Consider the following 26,001-nt stretch of genomic DNA (forward strand, 5'->3'; position numbering starts at 1 on the left):
TTGAACCCCTAATGGCTTTTAGAAATTTCGGTAATTCGTTATTTGAAGATCTGATCCGGAAATTTCACAATCGGACTTGGACTAATTTGAGAATCGGGGTTTGAAAATTTAAGACTGCCTATTTAGAAATTTTCAAAGCACCATCATACTTAAACAGACCCCAGATAATTTACAAAAACTCCAGAAAGAGCCTGAGTCTTCCAACAATTTCGATAACGGGTGAAATTCACTTCTCCCCAGTTACGCCAATGCTCCCTTTTCTTTACCACCGTCTTTCGCGATGTACACATTACCGTTTGTCGATAATGATCGTGCACGAGACGGGATCTCATAAATATGGCCCCATTTATTCAGCTGCGTAAAGATAGAAACAACGTCGTGTCGTGTGTGTGCTTCTTGACGCGGTTCTAGAGCGACAAAGTACATATTTTTATCACGACTTGGTTAATTCACGTAAACGTCCAGATACGTCCGTGATATTTACACGAACGGATCACGGGAGGATTAGTTCGTTTAGTATCGTCGAGTCATCAGGGTTACTAATTGTTGCACAGATCGGTTCAAGGAGAAAAAATCGTTCGCGAATTGTTGCTTCGATGTTACGGTGAGAAATTGTTCATTATGTTCCTACAATTTTGGAGCTATTTGCTACCTTTCAAGGTTGTTAATTTTTTCTTTATAGAAAGGTTCTTACATAAATTAATTAAATCATCATTCAGTACTTCCAAGTATTTCAAACTTTCACTACTGCCAAGACTTTCGTTCAAGTAAATTTCAAAGCCACTCGAAATTTAAAGACACAGAAATTACTTGAGAACAAAAGTGATTTCTTATACAGTGTTATTTACTTCGAGCCGTAACATCGATCATTTAGGCGAGTAGAGAATCGAACGGTTAACAGTTCTGTACGTGATTCTGCACATATTTAGGGACTGTCCCGGAGTTGGTACGTCTTCCGGACCAAACGGTAAGGAAGTTTCGTATCACGGGAACGTAGGCGGATCCAGCGTGGGGTATAAACCGCCCCCGCAGCACAGTCCGCAATCAAGAGGTCCACCGGCACATTTTCCACAAGAGTCTGTGGGTCCGCCGGCCAATTCACCGCCATTGCATATCAACATCTGCGGCCAAGTAAGCATCTCAAGACCCTGTCACGTGGACAGTCCGTGCCTCTGTTCGTTTGTAAAAAAAAGATTACACCCGCAGGAGAACGCGATGCGTGGCCCATTATTGAACATGAGTCCAGGTCTCGGAGCTAGCGGCGTCGACATGGAGTACCGTAGAACTTCTCAAGGTATACCCAAACCTGAATAAGTACTTGATTGACATTCGAGTACTTGCGTGAACGTTACAGAATTTCTGTCCTCTTTTTGCACAGCCACGAATCAGCTACCTCTGAGTCCCGTACAAATACAGCCGTCGCCGCCGTACTACAGGCAGCCTAGTCAAGACGACGGTCGAAAGGTAACTTAATTTTGAAGTCGGTCTCTAACGCTTAATTGATCCGTTCGCGTATTCTTTTAGAGCGAGTCTCCATCCAGGAAACGTCGGCGAATATCTCGGAACGGTGCCGTGTCCGGAATCGAAGTTCGAGAGACAACGCCACAATCACCTACGCCACCGTTGCACACAACTCCGCCGCCATGGGAATTCTCCTCGGCGCCCCAAAGACGATCACCTCGCAATCACATGTCCACCCGCGGTAGTCCCACCATACGAAATCGTTACCAACGATATCCCGACTCGTTTGGACTCTCTTACCCCTTCATACCCGGCCACAATCCACATCCCACCATCCACAATTCCCACCATGGGATTCACGGATCTCATCACAGTATCCACAACTCGCATCATAACCTGCATAGTTCCCACCATAACATGCATAACGCGCATCAGACGCATCCCCATCATCCACCAGGCACAGGGCACCACCCTGCCCAGGGAGCGAACGGCCCCGTGGTCGTTGACGTTGGACAAGTCGGTGTTTCCGGTTTAGGGGTTGCCGTCAGCGGAGAACCCCTCTGGCATCCTCAGGCGACAGGTTACAGAATTCCTTGTCAGCTGCACGGTATATACACACCGACTGGAGCACACGCGTTTGCGCACTCGTGTCAGGTAGGTATTATTTGGACTTAACTCTAGGCAGATCGACCTGGTACGAAGAAAATACTCCTGTGACTACACGACATCTAGTACCGTTACCAACTTAACGCGTTCGGTGATTGTAAAGAGTCGGAAATGCGTATAGTCGTAAAGCCGATATAGCGAGCTCGTACATTAATAGGTTTATTTTAGGTATCGCGTGATATCGAAAGCTCGAACGTTCGATGCGAAATATTCCATCGCGATATGATCTAGTCAGATATACAGTCGATGAGAAATATACCGGGCTACAAATTCGTACACTTGAAAATTTCACAAGTTTGTAATTTAATTCGAGTGCTTGGACGTTTGGAAACTCGCTATGTCATAGTTACGGGTGTAATACAATTTTCCGCGAATCTTTTTAGCCTCGTTTTATCTCGAAATAAATTATTTCCTTGGAGGGAGAGTTACAACGAACGAATATTATTTTCCCAGGTTACCCATCACCATAGTCACTACTCACCGGCTCATCCGACCCACCCAGGCCACAGCCTAGTCGGTTCGATAGTTGGCGCAGCGTCCAGAGGATACCCAACGCCAACCGGAGGTGCTGTGGCGGCTCTTCATCATGCTCACGCACCTCCACCACCCGTCCATACTGCTCATTATACTGCGCATCATCAACTCTCACAACAGGTACGAGTTAAAGACGTTATTATACAAATACTTCCTTTGCAACAAAAGGTGATTATGTATTACATGGTATGTCGATATCTTCGCACCATTCAATTTCCATTTAAAACGTATTTATTTCTGTTCCTTTAAGAAATAATTAACTACATTACAACATACCGCATAATCAGAATGTTAGATCCTTTTTGATACCATTTTGTTTGAAAGATGTCAGGTGTTTCATAAAAAAGGAGTTCAGATATTCTGTATATATAATATACAGAAGTTTACAGAGTATATATAGTAATATTCTATATATTTTGCAGAACAAAGTGTTTAAATATTCCCTCTGTCTGTTTCAGCGAGAAGTTGAACTAGAGTTAATAGAATCCCATCATCATCACCGAGTAGGAGCCACAGCCGGTGCCCCATTACCATTGCCGCACTCGTATTCACCGCCAGCTCTCACTCAAGTCACCACTCCGACTCCTACACCCATATTCCTGTCAGAAACGAGAAACAGTCAATTGGAAATGATTCAGACGAGAACTCGGCGTTCAGGACCGAACGTTCACGCGCTCAGACGATCAAGGTCGAGTAGATGGAGAGCTACACCTCCGATACCACCGACGACCTATCCACAGTTCTTACTACACTTCTTGTAAGTATCGACACTTCCTACCTAGTTTCGTCATGGTCTCAGTTGACGTAATCTCAAAGGTTGTGTACCGTTCTCAGGGCGATGTTCAGCAACCCACCATTATCGCCGTACAGTCAAGCGGAGCTGTCCTCGCCGGATTCAGCGACCGAGAATTACGAGGCTCTGCTGTCGTTGGCCGAGAGACTAGGAGAGGCTAAGCCACGAGGATTGACCCGAGCCGAAGTCGAACAGCTGCCCTCGTACAAATTTAACGCGGAAACGCACCAGGGAGACCAAACTAACTGTGTCGTGTGCATGTGCGACTTCGAGGCTCTGCAGTCGTTGCGCGTCCTACCGTGCTCGCACGAATTCCACTCGAAATGCATCGACAAATGGCTCAAAGTAAGTCTATCATTAACTGTTATTTTGTAGGGTAAGCAGCAGATATCCTCTAATTGACTGGACAGGTGGTTGAAGCGTTACCATTATTAAATGACTCGGTAGTATTCCAGGGTGGTAAATGAGTCACGGACGCAACAAAGTAGCATTTCACCATGATAAATTGTCTGTTCTACTTGTTTCCTTGAATCATTTCCAACGTTGCGCACAGCGTTTTGATAGTTCTACACTGGTCTCCTTTTATCACTTGAACTAGTATTACCAGTGCAAACTACGTCAGAATACGACGATAAAGTGACTCTATCGCTAGGCTGCTACCATAAGTCCGATATAGCAGTGTCAATATTTAGTAGTCTGCATTGTAGAAATATTAATGGCGCATATCGCTAAGCAAAGACCGCCATTTCCTCGAACAGAACAAGATATCTAGTAAACGACTAACGACCACGTATTTGTTGATTGTTTGCAGTCGAACCGAACGTGTCCAATTTGCCGTGGCGACGCCGGAGAATATTTCGGGAACGCCGGTACGGGTAGCGACTGACGCCAAGCTGCTCAAGTGCACTAGCGCCGACTGTCAAGAATCTCAGGGACGCTACTTCGCACAGAGCTACCAGCGATCAGGTTGCTGGTTTGTGCAAATTTCTGTTGACAAGCATTTCTCTCGCCTTCGCCGAGAACATGGCGGTTACGTCGCTTGGTTCTCCGACAACGGCACAACCGAATTGTCGTTATCCTTCAACCGGAGAGAATCGTGAAACTGAACAACTACGGTAAAAAAAATCGAAAAAAAAAAAAGAATAAATTCAGGGTATGATCGTGTGTCTCGGTTGTTGAGAACAAAAAGGACCACACGCAATAAAGGTACACGATTTTAAATTAACAGCATGCAGAACATTTGTACATTGACGAAAAATTAACGTTTCTTGCGTGTTTATTCCATTGTTTTTTTCTTCGAGATTAGAAGAGTCGAACGGAAGAGAGAGAAAGTGTGTGTGCGTGTATAGAAATGTTGTAATAAGCAATCAACCGGGGTTATGACAAACGAGAAGAAGAGGAAGACTAAGAAGAGGATATTAAAAGCTATCAAGCATTTGAACGTCAGGATAGAAAATCTTTTTTGTTTTTTCTTTTTGTTTCAACTAGCGCTTCGATAATTACGTATTTAACGCTCGTTTGTTGTTTTGTGTTGCTATTTTAGGGTATATCGTGTACATAAGTACTTGTAATAATGCAACTATTGCCACTTTCCATTAACGTTCCAATTTTTATTATTATTATAGTTGTCTTTTTAATCCTACGAATTGTAAATACTTGTGTAAACGCTCCTATTATACGAACTCGCGCGAACACGTATCTGCGCGTGTGGATACGAACGATTGTAGGTAATTTGTTTCTTTTGTTGGGGAGGAAGGGGGCACTTAACCAAATGTAGTACATAAATTCTTTTCCTTCTTTTCTTTTTTTGTAACAAACAATACGAGACGTGTCACTGTAAGAGAAGAAACACAACCTCCTAATAAGTATAAGCTTTTTGTGTCTTTGCATAGGGTATTTTGTTATTGTGAACGGTTTTTTCTATAGCTGCAGAAATAATTATCGACAGAAAAAATAATCATTTTCCATAGGATTTGTTTAACAGTTTCTCTCGCGGTCAACCATTTTCTTTCGATTTAAACTATCGTAGGGAATAATAGACTACGAGAAAGTACGAAAACCGTGAGAGATGGATTAGAAGAAAAAAAACGTGAAAAAGAAGTCAGTCTATTCAGCAATAGTTTACTATACGCAAAAGCTACTACGTGAAGAATAAAGATAAAAAAAAGAAAGAAAAAGAGAGAATGATAAGAATACCGCTTCTGTTTCCTGCGTATCTACCTCTAATAGATGAAATGAAAACGATTCATATTTTTTTATACACACATCTCATAAACAATAAACGTACGTACGCTAAGAAAACCAAAAAAAAGAGAGAAAGAGCGCGCGCGCGAGAGAGAGAAAGAGAAAAAATAGAAGAAAACCGATGACGATGGATTAGGAAAATCGAGATAACCGCGAACTTCGAAATTTTCAATATTAAATGTTAAGATTCGTCGAAGTGTTTAGAACCTGCAGAGAATCCATATTGATTTCAACTCTTTCGTATTTCACGGCTGGACACCACGTGGACAGACACGATTTTTCCCGATCTTTCGACCATCAAGAGAAAAATCCAATGGAGTCGTTTTTGGTCTTAGAAAGTGTAGATTTTCCTTGCGTGTTTAGTTTTAAATTATCTTCGATGACCTAGGAAAAATTGAACTCGTTATTTTCTTTAGGGATGCTATTCTTTTTCTAAATTCAATTTTCAGGGAAGCTTTTCTGTAGAAATTTAAAAGACCTTCTCGCACAAGGCTTTTCAAGACATAAAGCTTTCGAAGAGAACTTAAATACTTTCATGGATTTTTCCATTTGACGCGTTGAATACCGAACGCCGTTCAAAGTAATTACCGATTATCAAAAATTATTTAGTATATAATTTACTTAGACTTTATTTTCCAATTAAAGACATATCAGAATGCAATTATAATTAGATTAAGCATAAAAAATAAATGAAACAAATTATATTTAGTTTCGGAAAAAAATTTATTTCGTAACGTTAGATTTATTTAATCGGCGATCCTCGCGGCGTTCAACGTGTTAACAGTAGACTCTTATATTTCCGGGACTCCCATAAATCTCGGGGGTGCCATTAGCGGCAATATAACGAGAATCGACTGTAATTAGAACGAAAACATCATGTCTCTCGCAACGGTGAAAGATAAATATCAAACATCAAATGTAATGGGTTCTTGAACTGTCTCCTTCCATTTCTTATCGCGTGCCTTTACTGTACTTGACCGGGTATCGGGAAACGATGAGAGTTCATGGGGAAAAGAGTCGGAGAAAAAGATATAAACGATGAAAAACTGATATGACCTGCGAATCTTGCGTGTTCGTATTTAAAGGAAACATTGACTATCGTACGTTCACGCGAGCAATCACAGAAGATTATGTACATTTGGAGCACGAAAACAAAACCAGAGTCACGTTTATTAGACCACCATTGGCAGAGGATGTTAGTTCTTTAGAAATTCATTCTTCGCAAGTTTCTAAATTTCAAAGTTTTTTCAAGTTTCTAAATTTGAAGATGGTCGTCGTTTGCCAATGTGGTCGTAGACGAGGCTGAAGCATTACCACTGTGTCCACCAGCTAGATCCTTACGAACAGGACCAACGAGCTTTATTTTACATAGCATTCTAAAAGTTGAATGTAATTCAGATACTTCTCGGTCGATACTTGAAACGATACTCTACGTAGAACATCTTCATCATAGAAGACTTCTCTCCTGTACACATATACATCTGTTTCATCTAGAAGCACTCGAATATTTCTCTATTTGTCCTCATAAGTGGTCACACAAAAATTTGTTAATAGAATGGCACATTTTTTTACGTCGATTTTTAGAAGAATCAATGTAATGAAAAATATACCATCTTTAACATGATCGCAAAACTTTTCAAGATTGATTTAATGTCTTGATTTTGTCGAGATGTTTGAGGGTTTCTAAATTGAACGGTGTATAATACAAACAGTTCTAAGTTCTACTTAGAGTGTCTCGAATCCAGTAAGTTTCTAGCAGAGCGTTATATTCGTAAGTGAAACGTCCGTGCAACCATATATACGTAAAACATGTACTTTTTAGTAGTTTTGTACGGGTCTATGCGTTTATGATCGGTGACTGTCGAAACTTTATTGTTTGATCGAGACTAATTGACAAAGTCTTACAAGAAGCGTTGTGACTACAGAAACATCCGCCATTTTCATGTCCTGGATCACGCTGAAGTTCCTGAAACATCCTGTACATCTCTCCGCTCTCAAAGTATATAAAAAGTGAACATTAACTTTGGTCAAAATGTATCGATCAAATAATAAAGCGAGAACAACGCGAGCAAGCACAAATCAAAAGTTGATTTTCGTTGTTTTTTCGTTTCGATCATCGAACGTGAAACAATATATCAAAAGCTCGTGTATGTGTGGGTGTACATGTGTGTGCGTGTGTATAAGTGCGTTGGTTTTTCTTAGATGCGTTTTAACAGGAACACATATCACTTAATCTCCATCGTAATCCACGCGTCTCGCACGCTCGCCCTTTTTGTCGCGTTTAGACCCGGCCAGAGAAAGGATAAAAGGGAAGGCTCATTTTTTTACTAGCTTAAGTCCGCGGAGGAGAGAAAGAGACACGGAATGTGTGAGTACGTATGAATTTGTCAAAAGGGACGAGCGTTCGATCGGAAGGAGCTAAACGCCGAAGAAGATCCACATCTCGTACACCGGTGTCCAGTGAACTTACACGATCGCGGAGCTTTCGACAATTCTAGATTGCTTCTTTCGTTGTATAAAATAATCGTCATCGTAGTTTCAATCTCCCGTAGTCGCGAATTTGGAATCTCTTTCTCTTCCACGTTTCTGTGATAAATATAAGATTGTCTTTGAACAAGCAATTTCATTGATCCTTTGCAGTTTAGGTTGATAGGACACCCTTTCGACAAAATAATCTTTAAAATTCTTTTCATATAAAATGGCTGACCAGTTCACTCTTATTCTAAAGTTTACACTATTCTTCACAAGCGAAGCACGCAGTAAAAAAATGTCAGGTATCTTTCTTTGTAAAAATCGATGTTTTAGGCTGCAAAGGATTAACACGCTTAAAAGGATTAATCGTAGAAACACGATTTTCCCACCAGCTAAGAATTTTTTCCTCCGACGGAGACTGTCGATTTTCGGCTAGAGGTAACTTTTGACCCCCCGTCCAACGCTCCGTCCCTTGATACGCTTAGATTAAGCTAGGCATAATGTATCCCTTAAAACGCGTACCTTAAGCACACCCTGAAGCCTAGTGTACCAGTCGCAGCAGATAAAAGATCGGTGCCTGGAACGTCCCAGGTACGAAATCAAAATTTAACGCGTTCGTGAACTATGTAGACATTTGATTACGTTAGATGTGTGCTAAAATTTGTCTGATTTGATGAAATGGTCATTAACGCGTTAACCGCCTAACATGAAAACACGAAACACTTCCTGGTTCGAAAAGATACGCCTGATACGTTCGAGGTACCGATGCAAACCAAGTACCAAAAGATTAAATTGTTCCGATGTGTATGAGGTTGTAGCCGTAAAGATAATTTGTACATAATGGAAAAGAGAAAATAGTGTACAACACGAACGAAAAAAGGAAGAAAGGAAACAGAGCCATACGCGTTATTTTAATGAGCCGCGAAGCGGAACAGACGACAGAAAAGAAAAAAGTGGGTTTGATTCTCGATTACTTTAGAGAGAAGGTGGTTGCCCCCGTGGTTCTGATGCCAGCTGCGTGTTAAACTGATTGAAGGGCTTTTTAAAAAGAAACCTTTCTGATAAAACAGTAATATTTGGCTTATTTCTTAATTGTACCATCTCTTTAAAACGTAGACCCTTTTGAGTCACCGTTGCTCGCAAAATCAGTTTCTCACGCAGCTGGCGAATCAAAGGACAGAAAATTATATCCAGTGAGCGGAAATGTCGTTTCCGGCAAATTGGAGGGGGTTAGCGGATGAACAGCAATAAATCAAACATTGAGTCCACGTGAATAGAGTATATCGAAGTTTTCGCGCGTTTCAACGTGTACAATAGTATATTAATTTTGTTGCAAACTTTTGCTATACGTTTCTCGATTATCGTGGCAACCACGAACAGGCACAGCCGTATTGCTTCACCGCTGATAGTACAAGCATGCCATTAGTTTATAATTCGTTGTTCGTTTGACGAGAAAACGCAACAGTATTTTCTCTAGCGAGTGGTGCTTTCTGATTGTGCGTTTTGTTTTCGACCGCGCTACGTTTGGCACCGGGGAAAACTTTCCAGACGAGCTGCCATATTGGAACATTTGAAGTTAGGAGGTCTCGGGTGATTTCGGGGTGTACAGTCAGGTGCAACGTAGGCTCCTCTGTTCGATGTAGAAGAAGAAACGATCTTGGGAAAATCGATAGAAAGGGCAAGGCATGAAATCTAGAGGGAGGGGCCTCACCTAGAAGTAAGGCCTAACCCAAAAAGGGGATCGAAGGGCTAGGGGAGGCCTTCGTCTACGCTTCCTCGAGAGAAACCTAAATTGCGCCCGACCATGACACTTTCAAAATTTCACTCGATTACACCCTGTATTTTCTCACGTTTCTGCAAGTTTTTCATCAAAAAATTTCGATCACTTTTATCTAAATCGGTCTTCCTAATGAACTACCCAATCGTTGTCGATATGCACCTTAGTTATGCAATTGATACAGGGTGTATAAAAAATGCCACGATACATTAGTGCACGCAACAATATGTCGACCTCCTCACCTCCGTACTGTTTCTTTTTCCTTTTGCTGTTAATGAAATATGTAACGTTAGAGGTGGCCGACGCTCTCCTCGGTAGCCAATGTTCAATAACGTTTTTTATATTCTATTGTAGTAGAATTAATGTCGCTGCTACTGCTGCTACTGATACCACTATTTTCGTTAATATACCGGAAGTGCGTTAAATGTTTTTTATACAAGCTCGATTTAACGTTTTTTAGTTATATTACGATATTTAATTTGTTCGTTAGTTATTGTTGTTATTATTATTATTATTATTATTATTGTATCATTACCATTATTATTACGTTATTATTAACTTACGATGATATTGGTTCATTAAGTTTATCGATAAAATAGATTGTAAAACGCTCTAATATGGGGAATACGTTGTTAACAACCAAAACCTAGATAAATTTTCTGTATACAGTGGAAACGTTTCGGTCAACGAGAAATAACGTCGAAGCGTTTTCATGAAAGCGAACCATTTGTACAGACGCGGAGATAACGATGCCAAACATTATATATTATTAATACTGACACTATTGCTACTACTACCGCTACCGCCTATTATTATTCATTCTCATTATTATTATTATCATTATTATTATTATTACTATTATTATTATTATTATTATTATCATTGAAATATTATCGATCATTATTATTCTCAGATTACACGATTTTTTTTCATGTTACACTCACAATGAATTTTCTTTTGTATTATACAACTCTTTTGTTCGTTGCATGCGATTTCCACGAGTCTTCGACGAGTCGTACGATCATTCGTTTAACATCGTACGTCGTATCGACGAGATTTCCGAACAGGTTCCCTCTTGTAAATTTCACGAACCTCGGTCGATACACCACGTTGTGCAGGGTCGTCTATATACATAATTATTTTTCATTCGTATAGACACGCATGTACATTCCTCTAGGCTTTCTCTAGACTCCAATACAGAAGATTATTACTTATTCGACTTCAGATAAAATCAAGAAAACCCAAAGGGAATTTAGAAAAAGTTTAGAGAGTCTAGAGAGAGACTTCCTATCCTTCCCTAAGTTGCTCCTCAAAATTATAATTAGTGTTTCCAACTGTACTATTATACAGAGGCTCATCAAAAAGTTAGCGTCACCTCGGAACCATCCCATTTATTGGTAAACTAAATTCGTGTCGGGTTCATTCCCGGTTGATGTATTCGCATGGACTCGTCGGAGATGCACTATCGATCGTGGTATTATCGATCAGTTCGCAGCACTGCCGTGGTTACAACGCCCCCTCGATCGCGTCGCAGAATCCCCATAATATAGCAACGTGGCTCGACCAAAAGGGAGTAGCCTCTAATTTGCGACGATGCTGCTGCTGCTATTCCAATCGACGGCATCCCCGACACGCTCTCGACACCCTCGGTGTTTGCGCGAATTCGCATCTGTGGTAGAAACGTGCAACGAGGGTTGCAAAAGCAACGAGAGAAAAGGGCAAAAACGAAAAAATGAGGAGAAATCGCACGCTCGAAGATGAGGGTAATCCACGAGGGGGTCTGGGCGAGTTGCGATAGTGTTCGAGTCGCTTTAAAGCGGGATATGCTCATATCTCGTGAACCTGCGTCGCTGTCGAAAACGTTCTATCGACTTTAAGCTGCTCGACAGATACATTCTTGCAGTAGCAGCTCCGCTTTAATAGTAAAACCCCCCGTGGCTGGTAGAATTTATAGGGGGTGGGCTTTAGAACATAAACCCTCTTCCTCTCTGTGTTCTTTCTGTTCCTCTCGCTCTTCGTTCTTCTCTTCTTTGCTTCCTCCCTGTCTCTATATATTTGCGTTTTCATTCTTCCGTTCCTGTTTCTCCTTTTCCTCGCTTTTGTTTACGTTCCTTTTATTTCTCGCTTTCTCCTAGTCTCTCTTTTCTAACTTTCCTTCAACCTGCAAGGTGGGGTCTATCAGATCACAGCAACTTTTACTGTTTTTAATTTACATGTAAATTTATAAACATTTCGAGTGCATCGACATACTTACGTATGTAACAAAATTACCGTACCAGTAGCTTTCCATTTTCTGTTCCTTAATGAATTCTCCATAATTTTCCAGTTCCAGTTCACAATTGTCTTTCAAAACTGTAACAATTATCAGCAATGATAACTCGCCCTTCAAAGTACGATATATTTTAAAATTAGATCACTTATCGCAATTACGCATGCGCAATATGGCGGTTACGGTCGAATCGATCGAATTAATCGAGCGACAGTTACGATCGATTTTCGTAATGTATTTTGTGGTTATATGATTCATAAAATTGGTTCAGCATTGACCACATTACGTAAAAGTAAATGTCTGTTAAACGGTATAAATCACATACCTCAATGAGATTAATACTTCTAAATTGCAGATATATAACATTATTAATTCAACCGACAAAGATACCGGTTCAAAACCTTCATTAAAGCAATCTTAGTTTTAAACATAATTTCCTGCGTGATAAATGATGTCAGTATAACAATAATATCGATAATCGATACTATCAATAACAGCAGTTCTATCAGATCATAAATAATCAATCGGTCCTTGAAGTTTTGGAAGACAACCTTCCCTTCATCGTCCCAGCTCAATCCATACTTGCAAAATCCATCGTTGCTAATACATACATTCCCTTTAAGCCACGTATCTCTCCTGGTACTCTCCTGGTTCTCCCCTCTAGCTCTCGATCCTCGCAATGATCCGGGGCTCTCCCTCTTGGCGGTTCGCAACTTCGATCTAACTGGGCAGAGTTAACGCAGGAACAGACAACGAGAGCGAATGGCTACATGGCATCAGGGGCAAAATCAGTTCAATGAGGAAAATTAACACGTTACAGGGCCACGTCGTGGTGGTTCGATATCCAGGAATGGCGAATTCACAAAAATCCTCGTTTCGTGACAGTTGAGACATGAAAAAGATGCGAGCTAAATTTTTGTAGAGGTTAGAAACCGTGCGCGTACGCATTGCATTGTGGGCTTGTCGATAAATATCGAAAGATTTATGACGTTCGCTAATGTTGAAATTTGCAATTCTATCGAATGAATTCCGAAGACTGGACAGATCAATGCTCAGAACTCGATTTCATAAAAAAGAGTTCATGGTCGATCGAATATTTTACCGGAAGTATACGATTAGTACATTCTTTTAAATTCTTGTCCAATAAATTAGTTTATTAGAAAGTCTAAGCGCGGGACTCAGTGGAGCTAACGGCGGTACTGAATAAATAATCATAATTTTCATATTTTAGATCATTAATGAATGATAAAATCAAAGAATTGTTCGTAGTAACTCTCCAACAGTAAAAGAGAATCGAACTTATCAACAATTTTTCGAATTACAATTCTTAATCATCAAAAAACCAAATGAACATGTAGCTATAGTTACATGTTTGTATTATCTTTGTATTTAAATCACTACTTACGATCGCGTTAATTACGAAACAATCGGAGATTATGGAGAGGAATAAAACGTAAAGATCGCGTGTACATTTGTATACCACGTTACAATTATACAAGAAAGCAATATCAACAATGTAGTATATATACACGCGTACAAAATACACAAGCACATATGTACACACGGGATACGTAAAATTACATATAACTACTTTCGATTGGAGCCGTAATTAATTGTAACTTTATCAATCGGTTGTAAATTTCGGTAGTAGATGCTTTGTAAGATTGTATAAGTGCTGTGCATATTGTATATACAGGGTGAAGAAGCGATTAAAAAGAGAGAATTGTAGCAAACAAACGTTTAGAACAAAAATTGTTGTCCGAAGGAATAATGTGTCTTATTGTACATGGCAAATCGCGAGAAATGTTTCTCGTAAATGAACTCTATCGGTTACGAATAATATAGGTGTGTTCCTCTTACTAGATGGAGTAAAGTACATATAATAGTTTCATAATTACCTGACAACAAAAATACAAAAAAGATATAGATTACAAAATCACGAGATCTGCTTTGTCTTGTTATAATCAAATACTTTATATTATGTAGTACAGGTTGTCATTAAACGTGTGAACAAACCTATATCATTAAAATCCTTTTTTTTTATTATAAAATTATTAAAACGATTAATCTTTATACTTTTTTGTAGCTTATTTTGTAGTCTGATTGCTATTTTAATTTCTTTGCAAATGAAATCATTATCTGTACAGGGTAAGTAAATGATTTTTTACTTTTAATACTTAAGGCGCTTCTAAGTACACTCTGTGAAATGGAAAGTACATATTTTGTATTTCTTTATATGTCTGTATTAATTCAGAATAGATTAAAGATTTTATACATTAACATACAATATTTTTCTTTACAGAGAATTACAATTTTCATATTATATATAATATACATAATACTTGATCATATTTTGGTACATACTTATGCACTAAGTTATATGTATTATATATATATACATATACATAAAATTAATACAATATTAACAAGTTCTCATTAAAAACTTTCATTAATAATTATTATAAATTCTTGATGTATTAAAAACATATGGAATGTTTCTTAAAAATTATAAGTCTGTTTTAAAATTAAGTTGATAACTAAAATTCGATAAAATTCCAGTATTCGTCAAAAATATTCTGCCTCTAATTCGTTGATAAAACGGGTTTAAGTATCAATTTTTGACTAGATATAGTAAAATATTCTTCCAACATTGAAATATAGTACTGTTTATTAAATTTTTGTAGAAAATAATGATTAGAATAAGAAACAGAAAGAAGAAATATATTAAAGAACGTAATATTTATATACAAATATTTCTTGAAAAACGTATATAACAAGAAAAAGTATTATACATTAAACGCAACTTCAAGATAGCGTAGCACTTTGAATCACTCATTTATATAAACAAACTATACTAAGATAATCACGAGATTGTTTTATATATTTTTAAATTATAAAAATATATTATTCGAATTGTTGTAAAATGTACTTTCCTTGAAACGATGATTTACTATTTGTACTTCATGAAATGAAAATGTAATTTTTTGTATGTTCACTATATAACATTAAAATTGATATCAGTACATAAGTACTATAAATTTTGTAATTAGTAACGTATATATCTTTGCAGTTTTAGAATATGCCCTTATCATTTCATTGCATTTAGAGGACAAATACAAGTGTGTTGATCTATTACATTTTTAGTTTGTATTTTGTCTTTGTTGGTTCTGCATCGTTAACCGTGCTATTTCTTCGCCCAATGTGTCAATATTATCCTAAAAAAATAAATATAAAATATAAGGTCTTTAAGATTTCTATTAGTTATTAGTACGTCGACACTTACTTTTAACGTGATATTTTTAAATAATGCATCTTCTAACACTGCTTGAAGTTTTTGGTTTATTTCTAACGATAATTCCAAAGTCATATTGTCATCCGAAACTCGTTGATTATAAACGGAAGCCATTATCCCTCCATGTCTCGCTAATTCAGCCTGCAACCGCAGAAATGTTAAGATGAAATAACAAATTTAGAATTACGTTTATCGCGGATCACTAAACTTACTGCATTTCTCCTGCTTTTAATATGCTTGTGTGTAAAAATACAATAAAATTGTTTTTATAAATTTCACACAAAAAATCTACAATGAGGTTTATAAGAATTACATTAAAACTAAAATTTACCTTATATCTATCTCTTTCATTGTTGCCCATAGCACCAATATTTTCATGCAAAATATAATTTTGTATGATTCTTGTTTTCTTTTGTAGCTCCTCAACTAAGGTTCGAGTATGTTCTTCGAAAAAATCAAGCTTCTCTGCTTTTTTAGCATTGATTTCTTGTAATTTTATAATACGATCTATTAGCGTTTGTTTAGTAGGCTCTATAGACTGAATACCGTGATCACCATTAATACTATTATCTGATAAGGCACCATTTAAAGTATCTCCTGCAAGTAAGAATATGGTAAGTAGTAAAATGATAATAGAAAACGCGGAATAATTAAATTCTGAAATCTAAGAACCTGTATTCAGTGAAATATTCGATCCAGTCCTAGATGCAACACCCAGTGAGTTGTAAGGTGACGATGTTTCAAATGCCTCCAATTTCTTTCGACACTGTTGCAGCTCACGTGTCATCTCTTTCATACTTATTTGTTGCTTCCTCTTCAATACTGCATTTTCTCCTTGACTGTCTTCTAATTTCTGCGAAAGATTCTGCACCGCTTGTGTCTGTTCAGCAAGATGTTTAGCTAAAATTTCACATTCTTCCATTCTTAACTTTTGCTCCTGTGCAATTTTTTCTTCCAATATTTTAATTTTATCAGTTAGTTCACTTATACGTTCATGCAATGGTCCATGTTCTTGTTCCAGTTTTTTCATCTTAGCCTCAGTGGCCGTAAACTCTGATTGAAGTCGTACATTTTTATCTGTTAACTTTTGTGTAAAATCTAACATTTCTGCTTCTTTCTGACGACACGCGGACATGTCAGCCTCTAGTTCTTCGTTGACCATGCGTAAATGGTTAATTTCTGCTTCAGTCGATGCTAAATACTGCTCTTTACTATACAATGGAAATAAAATATCAAAAGATTGTTTAAAAAATATATGTTTTATAGTGATGATACTTACTGTTGTAACTGAACTTTCATTCTTTCCAACTCGGACACTTTACTAAGCAACTCCGCAATTTCTTTTTGACGCTGATCTGCTAAAATCTTTAAATTATTCAAATTACTTTCGTAATTCGAACGATCTTTTTCAGCATCTTGTATCTTTAAACTAAGTGTATTATTTTCTTCAATTAGAACCTGTTGCCTGTTTTTCAAGGTTTCTACTTCTTTTTGTAATTGTAGCCTCAACATTTCTTTATCCTCTATCACGTGTCTTTCCAAAATCAAACGCGCTTGTTGTTCTTTTAGTTGTTGATCCAATGTGACAGCTTTGTTTTCTTCTGATTGTTGAAATTTCCTTATTGATTCTTGTGTTTCTTTACGCACTTGATCACATTCCTCCTTCATTTCATTAATTCTAATCTAGAAAAAGAACATCAAGGCCATAAGTTTATAATACAAATAAAAAGTTATGTGTGTTTAGCATCGTTACCATAGCTTTATCCAATTTCTGCTGTGTTTCCTTTTGCAAATCCATTTCAGTTTTAAGTTTATTTTGAGTCCATTTTAATTTTATATCTCTCATGTTCACATCTTCTCTCAATTTATCAACTTCTTTCTGGAGATCTGTTACTTCACGGTGTTTTCCGTCCAAAATATTACATATTCTCGCCCGTTCTCCTTGCATCTCTCTTAATTTGCATTGAAGTGATTCTTGTTGCTTGATCATTTCTTTCACCTTGCGTTCTGCATATTCTCGTGCCCTATGCAGAACAAAACAACAATTAACTAGTTATAAAATGCAATTTAAAAATGTATAATAACGTTTTAAATACCTTTGAGTATCAATTAATTGCTTTTCACTAACTGCATACTTCATTACCATGCTTTCCCTTTCTTTATTAGCAGCATTATATTCTTTCTTCAATATTTCCTGCCCTGTTTGTGATGCGTGTAATTCAGATGTAAGCGTGTTTATTGTCCTCTGTAATGTTTCTATTTGTACAGGAAAAGTTTCTTCTTTATTTTCTGCTTCTAGTGATCTATTTCTTTCTTCCAAATATTCAACTTTTTCCTGTAACTTTAAATGCTTTGATTTCAAATCTGCATAGTCCCTTAACAAAGCAAGGTAGTCTGGATTCTGTAATAAACTGTATTTTGACTCATCAGAATGAATGTTCTCTTCTTTTTGAGGTACATCAGTAACAGTTTCCTGGGTAAAATTATTGCATTCAAGATGCGGTATGAAATTGATATTAGAATCCCCATTTGCATTTATGTAAAATGAACCACTGTTGCTATCATTGGTAGAATAGGATTCATGTTTTGTGTAATTCAGTTTACAGGTACTAACATCATTATTTTTATCAACCATGCTATCATCCATTGTATCATATTTATTATCTCCTGCAATATTCGTGAATAAATTTTCGTTGGAATTCTTTTTAGAAATAATCTCACTTTCATCGATTTTTATACATTCATTCTCTTTACTATCAGTTGTATTTTTTACTGGAACAACATGTTTTACATTTGTTGCTAAATCTGATTCACCGTTAAATTTTGAATGCGTTAAAAGAGGCTCGGTGCCGAAAATTTCTTCCGTATGCTTCTTCTCGGTATAAACGTTATCGGTAGGTTTAATTACTGAATTATACTTCACAGCTAAATGTTGTGGTAACAATGCTTTCTCCATTATGTTTGTTGATTTCTCTGTAATAAAATTTAGGAAACTACGACTTTTGTTCAGAAACTGAGCATTGGATTGCATTATATTAATTGGATATGTTGGCAGTGAAATTTTAACTAATTTGCTGTCGTCAGTAAGAGTTGGTCTAGGTGTTCTTGTACTTTTCACAATTTCAGAGGATTTTTGTTCCTTACTAATACCTTCGTTTATTACAATTCCTGGCTGTTTATTGTTCACCATTAATTTATTATTTATAGTTGAATGTTGTGCCATATAATTTTGATGTTCTAAAGATTTCATTTCATGTGGTCTTATCGCAGTTTCATATCCTGCAGCAATATTTTCCTCTTTATTGGTTGGTTCTGATTTTATTTCTTTACATTCATTTGAAGTCACCAAATTTTCATCATTATCAGAAATCACATGTGAAGGTATACATGACAATGAATTAGATAATGTTGATGTAGAACTAACATCATTATATGAAGACGATTTTTGAAGACACTTTTCTTGCGGAAGGCTCATACCAGTAGATGGTATGTCACATTTCACAAACACATCTGAGAAATTACTTAAAGAAGTAGAACATTTTAGAGGATTGCTAATACTGTTTTCTTCCATCGAACAATACCTTTTATCATCATTTCTTAATAATACTGAATCTGTTTCATTTTGAGCGATATTGTCATGTTCAAGTTCTTGTTGTATTGGCATTATTTCCCCTTTTGTTTCTGTGTCATTTTGAATCACTGTATTGGCAACTAAAAAGTAGCATTAAACGTATTGTTATAAACTTGTCAATGTCACACATTGTTTTTAAATCATAAGAGGCATCAAAAATCGTACCTTCTGTAAGTATGATGTCTGGTTTTATGCCGGAATCAATTTGATCGGAATTATTTGAACTGATTTCTCCCGTATAAGGCAATTCTAATTTTGTTTTGTCCATTTCACAAACTGTAAATTCCATTTTCTTTTAGATCAACTTTGATCTAAATATTATTTCTATTGAGAATCATTGATGTTGGTTAAATGCATTAATTTCAAATAAATTTACGATTATAATATTATGTGTCATTCGCGAAAGAATTAAAATTAGGAAAGAAAATATAAAATTCAGGAAGTTTTATCTGTCATCTGTGCTGTTTCTAACCCTCGCTGTGAACATGATCATAATGATACTATATTACTGAAACTAAAAACATCGACCAAAAATTCAGCTGACAGGAGCACTCCATACATGTGTGTGTGTTGCATTTATTTATATGTATGTGTACACGTAGTCAAATAAATTACATTAGCAACAGTTGGTACATGTGAGTAGTCATTTAAACGATACTTTTTTTTATTTAAAAAGTTATTCATATATTAATTATAATTTTTATTGAATTTTAAAATATTTTTTGTACTTACCTATACACGTATACTTATATGTATAAAATTACAAAAAAATCACAATAAAAAATATATATGTATATCAAACATTAGTAATAACAATTATACCTGAAATATAAATATATAGCATAGAACGATACTTAACTATATTATTTATACATATATATTCCCTTTCAACCACGTAAATGCATAAACATTTTAAATACTATAATGATAATATATTTATTAAATTAATAATTATATAATTATTTATAACAGAGAAATGATACAGAAATATTACTATGTCACGCATAGTTCTTATTATACTTCGGTTCCTTTGTTTACTCTGAAAAATTATAGTTTTAATATAATCTTTTTGCCTGATAATTAACTGATTACTTAAAAATAAAATTCAAGCTGTTTCATCGTTACTCCCGCTAATTATACGCCCACTATAACTGCGTTTTGTACCGAATCCTCCTGAGTTTTGTGTCTCGTACATTTTCCGATTTTCTAAGTAACGTCGATAATTATTTTCGCGTTTCCTTCGTTGTTCCTCCGCTTGTTGCCTCAATTTCTCTGGATTCATATGCGTTGTCACCATGTGCCTTGTTAACGAACTCATGAATTTATACGTGATACCGCACACGTCGCAGGAGAGTATCTCCTCATTTGCTCCTTGCTGAAATATAAAAGTAGACCAATATCGCGTTAAGATGAAATTATTATGTTAGTAAGAACATTGAAACAACATATTTGTTTCTTAAATATACAAATATGTCGTTTAATCGTTCTTATTTTATGTGATAAGTACAAATTGCAGAAAATATGAGAAACGGCAAAAAGTATATGCAACTTTTCTTCTTACAAGATCCGAACAATTTAAACACTAAGATCGTATTGATCATACGTACTTGTTGATGTACCATCATATGTCTCTGCAAATTGTTCAATCTGTTGAACTCTCGACCACAAACCTCACAGTCAAATTTCTTATCAGGATCATGATACTTTTTATGAAGATTGAGATCAGTTGCGTGTAAGAATGACTTATGACATACATCGCATGTGTGGGTCCGCTGGTCACCAGCCAAATGTGACTGCTCGTGTTTAACCAAACTAGCTTTTTCTACGAAGCGACGACCACAGTAAATGCACGGAAGAGGTCGAGATTGTGAATTATGAAGCGTCAAGTGACGACGTAGAGCAGTAGATGTTGGAAAGGTTTTGTGACACTCGAGGCACTGAAATGGTCGGTCACCGGTATGGGTTTTTCTGTGACGAGCTAGAGAATTTTGATCGGGATATCTGTAACAAATACAGAAAGCCAAATAGTTTAACTAGCAGTAAATAATACAACATGATAAGGAAAAATATATTAAAAATACCTTTTAGGACATAAATCACAGGGGAAATTTCTGGTTGTAATATCTTCTTCACGAGCATGTTTTAGTCTGTTATGTCGAAGTAACTGAAAAGATGTTTTGAAACTTTTATTACAAATATCACATTTCAAGTTATCTGTTGTTGGTATAATGACTTGTGTTCTCTTCTGGCCATGTTCATCTTCAGATATTATCAAGGATATAGTCACTGTGTTATCTTCATTGTCTATATCAGGAGCTGACACTACAGAATTCTAAAACACAGCAATGACAGAAATAGATGAATGTAGTTGTGATTTAAATTTTGTTTAGGTGGTTGAAAGTACCTGTTTATTATTATGAGACTTGAGTTCATTATCTGGAACAGAAAAAGATACTTCTTCAGCCTGTCTGACATTCTGAGATTTCATTTGTGCTTCCTTTCCATCATGATCATCATTAGTTTCTGCAATTGCATAATGTCCATCTTCAGTTAAATACACTGGTTGTAGAATTCCATTATCATCTTTGAAATATAATTGACCATCTTCATCCTCATGTAAAAATATTTGCTCCTAAAATATAATGTATATGAAATTATGTATTAATTACATAGGGAATTAAGAAATTAATTTTAATATTTTGTTTAAATGGGTACCTGAGAATTTTCTTTTTCTTGATTTTGATTGCTGTCAGAATTACCTGCTTCCCACGCCTGTTCTTCATTTTCTATTGTTGCAGCATCATAAGCATACTGTTCATTGGCATCTACAGCCTGTGCAACATACAATGTCTCCATGTTATCTCCTTCATAATAAATTGTTCCTCCAACTGGTATGGAATTTTCATCAAGATGCTCCATCTAAAAATGGGAACTTTACTTTTATGGATAGTAACAATGATACTGAAATAACTTAATTGCACAAACCTTAATATAATGTGCATCTGGAAGCTTATCTTGTAATGTCTTTGTAGAACTTTGTTTTTTAGTGCCAAGAACAGTGTATAATAAATTATTTTCAACATTCTTCACAATTTCATGACCCACATTATTGTCAACGCTTTCAACATTATTTATGTTACATTTAAAACCTTGATTTGATTTCGATTTTTCTGCCTTATTCAGAGATCCTACATTGTCATTACATTCTGTTTTTATTTGTAAAGGAAAATTAATTACTTGATTATTTGTACATTTCTTCTCTTCACTTGGTGTTTTTTGTCTTTGTAAATTTTCTGTGCAATGATTCATTATATCAGAATTTTCTTCAAACTCCCCTTCTTCCATATCTTCATCTTGCCAGTCTTCATCCACATCATATGTTATAACTTGTTTCTTATTATTTTTATGCAGATCTGTTTTCTCCCTTTCTTTCTCTGAAGTTGCTTTAGAACCAGAACTGGTTTCGTCAAAAGTATAAATTTTTATATCTGAACTTTTATCAGATTGTTCATTTTGCAATGTTTCAATATTCTGATCATTTTCATCCACCTGCTCATCTCTATTTTCTTTATCATTTACAACCTCATCGCTCTGCAATGATTCTTCTTTATCCTCTTCTATTTCCTCTATTATTTCTATAATTTCTTCAATTTCTGCTTCTACAGAATCTTCTGTAGTTTCTGGGTGAAATATAATGTTCTCTTGTTTAACTGCTTGCTTTAATACTTCCATCACGTCTTTGTCATCATTAATATCTATTGAATCCAAGATTTCATGTGACAATTCCATAGTAGTTTTCAATTAAATATCGATGTCTACAATATGACATTTAACAAAATTTTACTTTTTATATTTATTTTCTATGTTAATAATTCTAAATAATTACATTATATTATGCTACATAGCATTATTATTTTATTTGATATAAATAATGTCACAATTTCAAGTGTACAAAATATATGTTTTCGGCGATGAGATATATTAATTGTAATAACAATACAAGGTCAAAATCTATTAAAGTATAGTACAATTACATCAAGTAATCTATAACAGAAATCTTATGTGTTATTTTTATTTTATAAATTTGACAAATAGGTAATTAGTTTCACAGTAACAAAATACTTCATTTAATTTTTATCTATATGTATTCGCAACTTTGATATATATATCTAAATATATAAAACATTTAAATGCTCAATCCATATATTTTAGTAGACAGAATGTACCATTATAAGGAGTAATTGATATTTTCAGTAAATGTTAAAAGTTGAATTTAGTGTAAAATTTCATAATTTACAAATTCTCCTTTTACAGATTCAATTCATTTTTATATATACACATTATTTGTATTATATAATTGAATTAATCAAAATTACAATATAATATAGAAAATTTATCGTAATACACTTCTTCAGAAATATCCGCTCTTAAATTGATTTGTGTGAACATTTGAAGCTTCCGTGAATAGCGTGTATAACACACATCTATTTAATAATACACATCACATTTTTAATGTGCCATGACAGTATTAAAAGAAATGTTTACGATCAGAGATCATTTGAAACATCAGAATAAACATGGATATTTTATACATATCAAGAAGTACGCGGTTCACCAGTCGGTACGAAAATGTCTTGCATTTATCAACGGATAGCAAAATGGCTACAAAACAGCAACGATTATCTCCTTGAAAAGGTACACGCTACACAATAAAATGACGAAAGATTTAGCGGAGAAACGAACAAATATGTACACAGTTTTGTTCACTGTACCTGTGTGTTAAATAGTTAAAATGTATAAGTAGCAATGGAAAAAATTGTTTTTGCTCGGTCGATACGCGCCAATACAATATTTTTCTCTATATCCCAATAAGCAAGTGACGCCACCTTAAACATTGCAAAGCCATGAAACTAGAAACATAGGAATAGAGTGTAAGCTTGAATTATAAATTAAAAGAGCGAATGCAACATGAAAGGGAGACTTTATTAACCTATGTTCGAAAGCAAGCAATTATCTTTTTCAGTATGACGTATACGCGACTATTTTAGAAGTTTTTAGTTTATAGGCTTTTGGAAGTACGAACTTAGAAATGTATGCATTCCAAATTAAAAATTTTAGATGTTTAGGCTAAATTTCCATTGAATGAAAAAAGGTGGGAGTGAAATATTCGTTCGTGCCCATTTAGCGCAATGCTGGATAAATGCCTCCGTCAAAGAGCTTTTATTTTATGTATTATTTATTTTCAGTTCATCATAATAGCTTTAAAAAATTTAATGATTATCAATTACTTATAGCGATTATATTTTGTTTGTTTCGAACAAATAATTGTATTACAGATAAGCGTTTGGAACTACAATAATTAATATAAATTTATCTAGCGGTCATTATAAATTTTAATTATAATTAACTTGGCGCACGCAAAATCTATAATCAGTTTGCGTACAATCGAACAATATAACGATAAATTTTATTGTACATAATATCGATTGATGTATCGAAATATATCGACGAATGTGAATCTGAGTACTTATATATATGTGCGATGTAAAAATACAAAATGACTGTTATTTTGTAGTGGATTACGTTTAATTAATTGTGAAAAGAATGTGAATATTATTTCATAACACCTTCGTATCCATTGAAACGCATTGTTTAACTGAACTGATTTTTTTTATTATAAAAAATGTGGATTTCTTTTCTATTCATTATTTTTCTAACCTTTGATTTTGCAATGGCTTCATCTGCCTTTGATTTTGGAGATACTTTAGCATTAATTCTTGGATTGATCATTGGTATTATTGGATTCTTCGCCTGCATGGGTGCGTATGCACGACATCGAAATCAGTTGCCACCATTGTCACAGGAATACAGCTGATTGTAAGTATATTGTTGTCTACTATTTGTCTTATTTTAGCTGTGAATAATGATTTGACAATAGCTTTGATATTTGCCTTAATACGTAATATAATATAAGAAAGCAAATAGTAAGTATTAATAACGATTCAAAACTTTATGGATTAATAACAATAAATTTGATGATATTTTGTGCGTAATCAAATATTTATGTAAATGTTTTATATCAACTGATATCTATTATTAATTCCTACTTAAAGTTAAATAATCTGACTTTTATGGTCATTTTTTATACTTTGAATAGTAAATTGTCGTTGTTTTTAGTTGTTTTACATAGTTTGTTAGTAACCGATTTTATTTAAATTGCAGGCTATTGGATACATAAAAAGTTACAGAAGAAAATGCTTCGAATAATAGATTTACGTATTTTGAATACTATACATTATTCAATTTAATTTATAAGCAATAGATTCAGAATGTTTTATCAATAAGAATAATTTTTATAATTGTGAATTACTCATAAAAATATATTAAACTATTTTTGTATACTATTCCACTAGCATAATGGATTTATTAAATACGTTTAAATAAAGACAATAAAATGTAAATATCGGTTTAAATAATTGTGTATTAAAATCATGTAATTATATGCAATAAACTTAATAATATAAATCAAAGTATTTATAAGCATTTAACTTATAAATATTTTCAACACTGCTTATAGTTAGCATCAATGTATGAATCGTACATGTAACGTATGATTTATATGACGAGACTTAACTAAGTTTTAAATTTGGCATACCTAGAAGTAAACACAAGATATAGCATGTGCTATGTCAATTAAAAAATTACATATTGTTGTCTATATAATATATTCATAAATTTTCATAAATGTACAATGCATTAAATAACATCAGAAGCTGTATTTTGCAGTTTTTTTTTAATAAGGAACAGAAAATATTATCCTGAATAGGATTCATTCAAAACATTCTAAACTTCTCTGTATTAA

General features: G+C 35.1%; 2 protein-coding genes across 5 annotated transcripts in view; one reads left to right on the top strand and one right to left on the bottom strand.

The window, feature by feature from the left end:
- The window catches only part of mura (ring finger protein murashka), a 33,546-nt gene extending 22,820 nt beyond the window's left edge, over positions 1-10,726 (top strand). For 3 of the 4 annotated variants that reach the window (XM_076538655.1, XM_076538656.1, XM_012280937.2), the window contains 8 exons: positions 930-1,131; positions 1,207-1,294; positions 1,379-1,464; positions 1,525-2,115; positions 2,581-2,781; positions 3,120-3,418; positions 3,496-3,799; positions 4,266-10,726. In XM_076538655.1, coding sequence (XP_076394770.1) covers positions 930-1,131; positions 1,207-1,294; positions 1,379-1,464; positions 1,525-2,115; positions 2,581-2,781; positions 3,120-3,418; positions 3,496-3,799; positions 4,266-4,340 — 1,846 coding nt within the window. In that variant the 3' untranslated portion in view covers positions 4,341-10,726. The remainder of the gene's footprint in view (positions 1-929; positions 1,132-1,206; positions 1,295-1,378; positions 1,465-1,524; positions 2,116-2,580; positions 2,782-3,119; positions 3,419-3,495; positions 3,800-4,265) is intronic. The other variant, XR_013040210.1, reaches the window with a different exon arrangement.
- Positions 8,922-24,279, bottom strand: Golgin104 (coiled-coil domain-containing protein 186). Its single transcript, XM_076539264.1, has 16 exons — positions 23,516-24,279; positions 22,125-22,894; positions 21,855-22,058; positions 21,544-21,771; positions 21,221-21,471; positions 20,747-21,140; positions 20,248-20,514; positions 19,305-19,431; positions 17,605-19,219; positions 17,262-17,532; positions 16,788-17,191; positions 16,181-16,719; positions 15,840-16,105; positions 15,721-15,744; positions 15,500-15,649; positions 8,922-15,431 (listed from the first exon to the last, which is right to left on the bottom strand). Exons 1-16 carry the CDS (start codon positions 23,586-23,588, stop codon positions 15,357-15,359), a joined length of 5,658 nt encoding a protein of 1,885 aa, XP_076395379.1. The 5' UTR covers positions 23,589-24,279; the 3' UTR covers positions 8,922-15,356.
- Between the last annotated feature and the right edge of the window lie 1,722 nt (positions 24,280-26,001).

This window comes from Megachile rotundata, chromosome 13 (assembly GCF_050947335.1).
Source record: "Megachile rotundata isolate GNS110a chromosome 13, iyMegRotu1, whole genome shotgun sequence".
In the NCBI taxonomy this organism is placed as follows: Eukaryota; Metazoa; Arthropoda; class Insecta; order Hymenoptera; family Megachilidae; genus Megachile; species Megachile rotundata.

Coding starts and splice junctions, on each gene's coding strand:
- Golgin104 (XM_076539264.1), bottom strand. CDS start 23,588: ATGTTCACACAAATCAATTTAAGAGCGGATATTTCTGAAGAAGTGTAT. Junction 16,720..16,787: donor ATGAAAGTTCAGTTACAACA/GTAAGTATCATC, acceptor TCCATTGTATAG/TAAAGAGCAGTATTTAGCAT. Junction 15,745..15,839: donor ATGAAAGAGATAGATATAAG/GTAAATTTTAGT, acceptor TTTACACACAAG/CATATTAAAAGCAGGAGAAA.